This window comes from Rosa chinensis, chromosome 1 (assembly GCF_002994745.2).
Source record: "Rosa chinensis cultivar Old Blush chromosome 1, RchiOBHm-V2, whole genome shotgun sequence".
Classification (NCBI taxonomy): domain Eukaryota; kingdom Viridiplantae; phylum Streptophyta; class Magnoliopsida; order Rosales; family Rosaceae; genus Rosa; species Rosa chinensis.
The window spans coordinates 47,590,254-47,600,381 of record NC_037088.1 but is presented as its reverse complement, the minus strand read 5'-3'; the positions used below and the strand labels follow the sequence as shown (position 1 = coordinate 47,600,381).

The window sequence follows — 10,128 nt, the reverse complement described above, 5'->3', positions numbered from 1 at the left end:
TTTGGATTGTTCAAAATTTCAGCAGGTGTTTCTCCTTCACTTTGAGGACGTATAATCTGTGGTGATAACATACACAAGGCTGCTAATACACGCTTAAACTGTCGATGAATAGTATCCTTTGATCGTTGAAAGCGCTCAGCAGCCATTCTCATACGCTCACTATGAGATACTATATATAAGAAAATCGCCACGGCTTCTTGGACACCTACATGTCGATCATCTTCTAATAACTTTAAACTCTTAAGCGTGCAACACAACCTTTGAAATACATGTTTATCCATGCGAAATGAGTTATATATTCTATCTGGATGTCCATTCAGCAACTCTTGCACATATTCAGCTCCAGATAGAATCGATGTATGGCAAGGAACCTTGTCTATGTATGAAGACCAATAATCATAAATGTTCATACAAATGATCATGTGTTGTGCCATTTCATCTAGTTCTGAAGAACTATCCGAGTCACTATCTTCCATGTCTATAATCATCTTTAGTACCTACTAAAAAAATTCAAACAAATAGTGAATTCAAAATATCCAATAACACATAAGGTATAAAATCAATGAATAGCATCGATTATTTATTTGAATACGAACATTAACAAGAATCAAAAGTTCACCAAGGTAAAAACATGAAATACGAAACAAAATGACAATTTATGCAATGAAGACAAACATCAAGCAAGATAACAAAACAACCACAATGTAGACAACAATTCTAGAGATTAGCTAGCCAAGCTCTCCTTCTTTCATCTGACATGGAAAGAAAGAGCCTCCTCCATTCAACAATTATAAGCTTATCCATCATTTTGATTAATGTGGCATGGTCAATGTCTCCCAATGTTTCCACAATTTGCACACACTCTTCAATGGAGTACTTCTCCTTATTCTCTTCAGTATTTTTTTCTTTTCTTTGTTGTAGCTTTTCTTTCATCACCTCACCACAAATTTCTAAGTAGGCTTCCATTTTGTCCCATTTCTTTGTACGACGCTCTGAAGCTGGAGCCTCTGTCATAGCCTTTCTTTTTCCTTTTGTCTCAATCTGAGCATTATTAATATTGAAATCCTCATCAAGATTGATATGAACTCCATTATTAAGAAACTTGTTCTCTAACTCGCGCTCTTCATCTGAATTGGGAGGGAGTTGGCTAGAGGCATAATGTAGTTGACCCGTTGCAGTAGTAGTGTTAAATATTTCCCCTAAAATTTCATAATGTTCCAACCCTTTCTTACGATATGGCTTCACTCCTGGCACTCTCTACAATGAAAAATGCATATTACATATAGCAAAATAAACACTGAAAACTCAATAAGCAAACAATAGATTAACACTAAATCATTGTTTAATACTAAATTTACCTTAATATATGTAGCCCATACTTCCTCTGATGCAGTTACAGTGTTCGCAATAGGATCCCACCCAAATCCGGTATGCTCAATCAAATCAGAAAATTCACGGTGTTTTTTGCGTAGTCTATTGAATTTAGACTTTAGTTGTGGCACAACATATCTTTTTGTACTTTCAGCAAATAGCTCATCACTTATTTCCACCCAAATTTTCTTTTTGAAAGTGGACGTTTGCATGTCACCTTTTTTCACATGCTCATGCAAAATACGAATGAATTTTCCTTCATTCTTAGCAGACCATTCGGCTTTGTCATCAACTTCCATTTCATTAGAGGCCATATTCCTTGAATGAAAATGAGATGAAAATTACACAGATAAATATATTTCAGTAACTTAATCCCACAACATAATCGTTAGCCTTCTACTGCACTCAACCATCCTAAACCCTAAAGCCTACTCAGAATTGCAAGCTTAAAACGTTCAAGGCAAACAATTTCCAAAAAGAGAATAGCTAAGTAGAATGAAATCATTAAAACCAGAAGGCACAAACACAAAGGAGTGTAACACACGAAATCAATAGGACATCATGAAAAAAAAACCAAACAGAACAGAATACAAAAGAAGGGAAATAAGAGAAACAAACAAGCTGAATACAAACAACAGAACTGCACAGACTGAGGAAGCATTAGAAAAAAGAAAGAAATATAGTACTGATTGTAGTTTCTTTAGGTTCATCTGCTAGTGTTTTGTTTTAGTAAAGATGTCAACCCACTTTGAAAATTAATAAATATGTTTCTACCATGTCAGGGAACGACAGAGTCCATAAAAATCATGAAACATGAAGCCAAATGCATAATTTCCATCAACCAAGCAATCTCATAAATTCATAAGTGTCCAAATTACATATCAAAAGCACCTTTTTGAATAAACTATCTTGGGGATTAGTATTATCTGACACATTTGAGAAACTGAAGATCCTTGGTTTTGTTTTGTAACATGCTGGGATTAATCTAATAACAGAAAAATCTTGCTTTTGACACACTATGTCAGGAACTAAGAGATGACATATGGACGAGTGTTCAGATATCAAATAAGAAGGATTGTAAGCAAATAAGAAATAGTATTATTGCTATCAAATCAGGATATTATTGTGAGGCATATTTCTGGCAAAGCTTTTTCAATGAATAGAGTGTAGCATTTCAGAATCAACATAAACAATGACTTATAACTTGCCAACTTTGATTATTCAATTGTAATGGTAGTTGGTTGTTTTACCAAGAAGCTGATGAGACAAACAATTTAAATATATGATGGGGATTGTTCTTGTAGCATATGTTGGTTGTTTTACCAGAAAGCTGATGAGGCAAACAAACAATTTAAATATATGATAGGGATTGTTCTTGTAGCATATGCAATAGTATGCAAGAGACTTAAAGAAAGGGGTTCCATATACAAACAGGAATAATTAGACTAAAAGAAGTAAATCAGTTTCAAATAACATTTTTCTCTGTAGAAAAATGCATTCAGGAGAAGACTATACTGTTACGTTGTCAACTTATCATCCTGTAATTTCAAGTAATAGCTTAGATATAGAATTGTGGGTTTGTATGCCTAGAAATTTTGTATTAGAAGTTTCATTAAAACCAGAAGGAACCATTAAATCAAAAAAACCTGATAGGATCTTACCATTAACTTAGTTTATATACCAGCATTGAAGAGGCCGGCCTCAAAATAGCAAACCATGAAATCATTTGTTCTATTTTACATCAACTACTATAATGAAATTATTAAAACCACAAGAAACAAATAGAACAGAATACAAAAGAAGGGAAATAAGAAACAAACAAGCTGGAAACTAACAACAAAACTACACTAACTAAGGAGGCATGAAAAAAAAATATATACTTCTCACTATATTTTCTTTAGGTTCATTTATCAAAAGCATTCTTCATAACAGAACAGCATTCTTCATAAATGTTCAATTTACATATCAAAAGCATCTTTTTCAATGAACTACCTCGGGGATTAGTATTATGTGACACATTAGACAAACTGAAGATCCTTAGTTTTGTTCCGTAAGATGCTGGGCTTAATCTAATAACATAAACACTCATACTTTCGGCACACTTTGTTAGGAACTAAGAGATGACATAAAGACGAGTGTTCACATATCAAATAAGTATGATGATGCTGTAATACTAATACCCATCAGTAACCAAATAACAAATAGTATATTGATATATATTAATGAAAGCAACAGACTCCATACCTTGTGCGGGAGAATCCAAACGAAGGTCTGTTTCCTGAGGAAGATTAATGGAAGCAAATTCAGAACGAGAGGAAGACTGAACTAAATTCAGAAGAGGGGAAGACTCCATACCTTGTGAAGTAGAGTCCAAACAAAGCTCTATTTCCTGAAGAAGATGAACAAGGCTAAGATCTGGATTGTCAGAGAAGAATGAATCGATGAATATATAGGGTCTTTGAGCCAAAAATTGGCGCTCTAATCTGGCGCTTCATTCTTCCCGCTCTTCTCTTTGTCGCGAAATCAGTATCCGGCTCTTCTCTTTCTCGTAAAATCAGCATCCCGTGTTTTCACAAATTCATGATTCTGTTTTCAAAGAATAGAGGATACGCTGATATCTTGTTTTGGAAAAGATAGACTAAAATTGATTTTGTATTTAAGATAGAGTTTTCATTGTATTAGGAATCCACCAAGCCGAACGCAAATTACGACTATTTTAGGATTTCAAATACAGAAAACAGTTTTAAGAAACAATACAGGACGTGCCCTAAAAATCCATCCAATTCAAGCTTTACACAAAATCAAGAGATTAACAAAGATATTATACTAAATAAATCTGATGCATAGGTAATTTGAATTATGAATACGATATATGTACCTATTTGAAAATGATGAAATAAACCTCATGAATAGGTCGTTTGAAATCATGCTTTGAAATCAGATGCAACTTTGTGAAAGGTCTCCACCCAAAGAAAAAAAATGACGAATGAATTCACTAGCTTTTATATATAGGCAGAAACATACCAAATTATCATAATAATGAGATTAATGTAAACATCTAAAATTAAGTACTGATTAAAACCTAAAGTGAAGGTAATACCAACAATAACGTCAATCAAACTCCATACTATTTGCTAGATGATTTTGACTATTAATCCTATTTAAAAGGTGAATGGGGAATTTGATAGTGGCAACTTTAGTAATTCTTAACAACATTGGGTTTTAATATTTATCATATTTAAAATGTTTTTTTATTTTGAATAAACCTAATTAATAGGTTTGGGTGTATATTAAAACACTCTTATGGATGAGTTTATTCTAAAAGGGGTGTGTAAATTTGGGTGTAGAATCAAATTCCCCTTAATTTTATCCTGAGAATTTGACAAGTGATAACCCCACGAGTGTTATTGAGCTCTGTGTTATAGGCAAAAGTTGTCTTTGTGTTAATTGTTTTCACTATTAACTTTGCACTACGCTTCTCAAGCAATTATTAATTAAGTCAACTCAAGTCATGTCAGTTAATGGTCAACGTAGATGATACTCTCTTCCTTCTTTCGTATTTTGTCCTGTATGACCTTGTGCCTCTATTTCAGATATGAAATGCTTGGATAAATTCTTGTGAGGAGTCATTATAAATGGGGAGTCATTTGCATGCATAGATAGTATTCTTATAAATCACACAGCCATACATATAAATACTTGCAGTGCAATTGTGCTTCTTATTCCAACATCGTCTTGATTACATTAATTAAGATGGAGTTGGGAAGGTGGCTCAGACATGCTTTTGCAATATCAATTGTGCTTCTTCTGCATATCAACGGTTCCTTATCACTCGGCAACCACCATGCTAACTTGACGACGAGGTGCCTTGAGAGGGAGAGGGGTGCACTCCTTGCTATCAAAAGAGACCTGATGGATGAATACAACCTGCTCTCTTCTTGGGGAAGCGAAGCCAAAAAGCAAGACTGTTGCCGATGGGAAAGAGTCCACTGCGATCACCAGACGGGCCATGTTACTCAACATCATCTTGGAGGACTGGAGGTGATCTCTTCACTAGGTGAGTTTAAGACTTACAAATATTTTAAAGGAATAGTTAGTCCTAAACTCATTGAGTTGCAGCATTTGGAATATTTGGACCTCAGTCACAATTTCTTCAATGCCAACCAAATTCCAGCGCTCATTTTTTCTTTGTTCAATTTAAGACACCTAGATCTCCATTACAATGGCCTCACTGGGAGCAAAATTCCGGAGCTCATTAGTAATCTGACCAATTTAAGATATTTAGATCTCTCTGAGAATTTCTTTGAAGGTGATACTCCATATCATCAGCTTGGAAATCTTACTCATTTGCAGTATCTCAATCTCGGGTATAATGACATCACTCATGGTGTAGAAAACTTCCATTGGCTCCCACATCTTTCTTCTTTAAAATACCTGGACCTGAGTTGGGTCGGTATGATTAAGGCTTCTGATTGGTTGGAAACAATAAACAAGCTCCCCAAATTAAGAAACTTAACCTTGAGATTCTGTAGTCTTCCTCCTCCAACTCTTTCCACTCTTTCTCACATAAATTCTTCCAATTCTCTTGTTAGTGTTGATTTGTCTGGAAATCCTGATGTCATTTCTTCAATATTCAAATGGTTGTGCAATTTCAATACCACCCTTGTTCATCTTGACCTCTCTTCCAACCAACTAAGTGGTTTGATTCCGGATGCTTTTGCAAACATGAGCTCACTTGCATATCTTGACCTCGCTTCCAACCAATTAAGTGATTTGTTTCCCGATGTTTTCAGAAACATGGGCTCACTTGAACATCTATCCCTCTCTTCCAACCAATTTAGTGGTTTGATTCCGGATGCTTTTGCAAACATGGGCTCACTTGCATATCTTGACCTCTCTTCCAACCAATTAAGTGGTTTGATTCCCGATGTTTTCAGAAACATGGGCTCACTTGAACATCTATCCCTCTCTTCCAACCAATTTAGTGGTTTGATTCCGGATGCTTTTGCAAACATGGGCTCACTTGCATATCTTGACCTCTCTTCCAACCAATTCAGTGGTTTGATTCCCGATGTTTTCAAAAACATTGGCTCACTTGAACATCTATCCCTCTCTTCCAACCAATTAAGTGGTTTGATTCACGATGCTTTCGCAAATATGAGTTCACTTGAAAATCTTGACTTCTCTTCCAACCAATTAAGTGGTTTGACTCCCGATGTTTTCAGAAACATGGGCTCGCTTGAATATCTATCCCTCTCTTCCAACCAATTAAGTGGTTTGACTCCTAATGCTTTTGCAAACATGAGCTCACTTGCATATCTCAGTCTCTCTTCCAACCAATTAAGTGGTTTGATTCCGAATGCTTTCGCAAACATGAGCTCCCTTGCATATCTCAGTCTCTCTTCCAACCAATTAAGTGGTTTGACTCCCAATGCTTTCTCAAACATGAGCTCGCTTGCATATCTATACCTCTCTTCCAACCAATTAAGTGGTTTGACTCCTAATGTTTTCAGAAACATGGGCTCGCTTGAATATCTATACCTCTCTTCCAACCAATTAAGTGGTTTGACTCCTAATGCCTTTGCAAACATGAGCTCACTTGCATATCTCAGTCTCTCTTCCAACCAATTAAGTGGTTTGATTCCCGATGCTTTCAGAAACATGGGCTCACTTGCATATCTCAGTTTCTCTTCCAACCAATTAAGTGGTTTGATTCCCGATGCTTTCAGAAACATGAGCTCACTTGAACATCTTGACCTCTCTTCCAACCAATTAAGTGGCTTGATTCCCGATGCTTTCAGAAACATGGGCTCACTTGCATCTCTTAGTCTCTCTTCCAACCAATTAAGTGGTTTGACTCCTAATGCTTTCGCAAACATGAGGTCACTTGTAGAGCTTGACCTCTCTTCCAACCAATTAAGTGGTTTGAATCCTGATGTTTTTAGAAACATGGACTCCCTTGTAAATCTTGACCTCTATTCCAACCAATTAAGTGGTTTGATTCCGAATGCTTTCGCAAACATGAGCTCACTTGCACGTCTTTACCTCTCTTCCAACCAATTAAGTGGTTTTATTCCCAATGCTTTCAGAAACATGAGCTCACTTGAATATCTTGCCCTGTCTTCCAACCAATTAAGTGGTTTGACTCCCGATGCTTTCAGAAACATGGGCTCACTTTCATATCTTAACCTCTCTTCCAACAAATTAAGTGGTTTGATTCACGATGTTTTTGCAAACATGAGCTCACTTGCACGTCTTGACATCTCTTATAACCCATTCGGAGGAGGGATCCCAGCCTCCATTGGCCAGTTATGCAGTTTGCGACATGTGTCAGTTTTAGGTTGTAATCTGACAAGTGGACAACTTTCTGAGTTTGTTCAAGGATGTTCAGCATGTTTTCAAAATTCATTACAGAGTTTTGATCTTTCCAATAATCATCTTGCTGGGTCACTTCCTAATCTTACAAGCGTTTCATCATTGGAGGTATTAACTCTCTCCAAAAATAAGTTGAGTGTTCTGGATAGTATTGGAAATTTTTCTTCTCTGAAACAATTATATGTTGATCAAAATCAATTACAATGGATGATACCGGAAAGTATTGGGAAACTCTCCGGTTTGTATGTCTTGGATCTCTCTGGAAATCTTCTGAGCGGAAGAATTCCAGAAGGTATTGGGTAATTCTCATCATTGAAACGTTTAGTTCTTTCCGGAAATCAATTAAGCAGAAGCATACCTGAAACTATTGGGCAACTATCATCTTTGTGGAGTTTAGATCTCTCTAGAAATCTGTTAAGCGGAAGAATACCGCAAAGTATTGGACAGATGTCTGGGTTGGGCTTTATAAATCTTAGTATGAATCGTTTGGAAGGGGAGATTTCAGAAACCCATTTCTCAAAACTCTTTAATCTAGATGAGTTGGATTTATCCTATAACCCATTATTAGAATTCAATGTCACTTCTGATTGGGTTTTTCCTTCTCAATTGTATTATCTAAGCTTGAGGTCTTGTATGGTGGGGCTGGATTTCCCAAAATGGCTTCGAACCCAAAAAGATCTTTCCTACCTTGACATGTCTGATGGTGACATTTCAGATGTCCTTCCAAGTTGGTTCTGGGGTCTATTAGGTGATCGTTCGACTATAGATCTGTCTAACAATCAAATTAGAGGAACATTAGGGAGTTCAGAGGCTGTATCAGTTAACGGAGTTGAAGTTCGGTTTAGTTCCAACCAGTTGGAAGGTCCAGTGCCCCCATTTCTATCAAATGTGAAATATTTGGATCTCTCTGATAATAAATTTTTAGAGATGACTTCCTTCTTGTGTTCATCGAATGTTAAAATTTCCAGATTTCTTGATCTCTCCAGTAATCATATTTCTAGAGAACTTCCAGATTGCTGGAGACATTGGGTTAATCTAGATCTTCTCGATTTGAGTAACAATTCTTTTTCTGGTAAAATCCCACCCAATATAGGATGTTTACTTAGAATCAAAACATTGAAATTAAGGAGAAACAGACTTGTGGGAGAATTGCCTTCATCCTTGAAGAGTTGTACAAGCTTAAATGTTATTGATCTTGGGGACAATAAGCTTTCAAGTTCAGTGCCTGAATGGTTAGGGGTCTGCCTTCCAAATTTGGTTATTCTTATGCTTCAATTTAATCAGTTTAGTGGAAGTTTGCCTTCACAATTATGCCATCTAGCATATCTTCAAATTCTGGATGTCTCTGTGAATGAAATATCTGGAACTATACCAAAATGCCTCAATAATTTGACTTCTTCTGCGCAAGAAGGAAATTCAAATCTAACCATCAGACATTCTTTTAATACATCTGAGGCCGAACCACCTATGAGTTCTCTTTATTATGAGGATGATGCAACCTTCATGTGGAAAGGAACGTTGTGTTCATACAAAAGTACTTTGGGACTGGTCAAGAGAATTGATCTCTCAAGCAACAGATTAACAGGGGAGATTCCAAGTGAAATCACTCATCTCGTTGGGCTGGTTTCTCTGAACCTTTCGAGGAACAATTTATCTGGAAAAATACCTCTAGAGATCGGAAAGTTGAAGTCACTAGATTCTCTTGATTTGTCTAGAAACAAGATAGGAGGCAGGATTCCGACAAGCCTTGCTCGGATCGATAGACTTACTTACATGAATTTATCATATAACAACTTGTCTGGTGAAATTCCAACTGGTACTCAGCTCTAGAGCTTTGATCCGTCCTTTTATGCCGGAAATCCTCAATTGTGTGGACGTCCACTTGAAGCTTGTAATCCAGAGGGAACTGGTCGGCCAAATGTCTCGAGTGATCAAGAAGATCCAGATGAGCTCATCACACTAGGCTTTTACATTGGTCTGGGACTTGGATTTGGTGTTGGATTCTGGGGAGTCTCTGGGTGTTTGATATTCAAGCGGTCATGGAGATATGCATACTACAACTTCTTGAATGCTTTAAATGGTTGGCTTTATGTGAGGGTAGCTTTGATCAGACGGCAATTAAAGGATATGCTTAGTGGACAATCTTAAGCGGTAATCTCTCTCTTTCTCTACATCTATGTGTTCATCATAGATAGCTTTTTTATACTGCATCATCATTGGAATAATTGGTTATTATAAGTTTGTCTTTTCATACTAATCGACTAATGGTATTCCACTTATGTTTTATACAGCGCCAGCATCTTCCGAAACAAGAGCTTCCTTTCAATTGAGCACATCACATACTTGCGCTGTACAGTCATCTGCTCAAGTCTTCAAGTATAC

General features: G+C 36.5%; 3 protein-coding genes across 3 annotated transcripts; 2 read left to right on the top strand and 1 right to left on the bottom strand.

The window, feature by feature from the left end:
* Positions 1–597: 597 nt before the first annotated feature.
* On the bottom strand, positions 598–3,815 carry LOC112181531 (L10-interacting MYB domain-containing protein). Its single transcript, XM_024319909.2, has 4 exons — positions 3,727–3,815; positions 3,616–3,649; positions 1,359–1,689; positions 598–1,257 (listed from the first exon to the last, which is right to left on the bottom strand). The coding sequence occupies exons 3-4, from the start codon at positions 1,683–1,685 to the stop codon at positions 718–720; spliced, it is 867 nt and encodes a 288-aa protein (XP_024175677.1). The 5' UTR covers positions 1,686–1,689; positions 3,616–3,649; positions 3,727–3,815; the 3' UTR covers positions 598–717.
* Positions 3,816–5,124: 1,309 nt separating this feature from the next.
* LOC112168266 (LRR receptor-like serine/threonine-protein kinase FLS2) lies at positions 5,125–8,049 on the top strand. Its single transcript, XM_024305392.1, has one exon. It carries the CDS (start codon positions 5,125–5,127, stop codon positions 8,047–8,049), a length of 2,925 nt encoding a protein of 974 aa, XP_024161160.1.
* Positions 8,050–8,439: 390 nt separating this feature from the next.
* Positions 8,440–9,894, top strand: LOC112168258 (receptor-like protein EIX2). The gene is made up of 2 exons (XM_024305385.2): positions 8,440–9,562; positions 9,647–9,894. The coding sequence occupies exons 1-2, from the start codon at positions 8,440–8,442 to the stop codon at positions 9,892–9,894; spliced, it is 1,371 nt and encodes a 456-aa protein (XP_024161153.2).
* Positions 9,895–10,128: the final 234 nt, after the last annotated feature.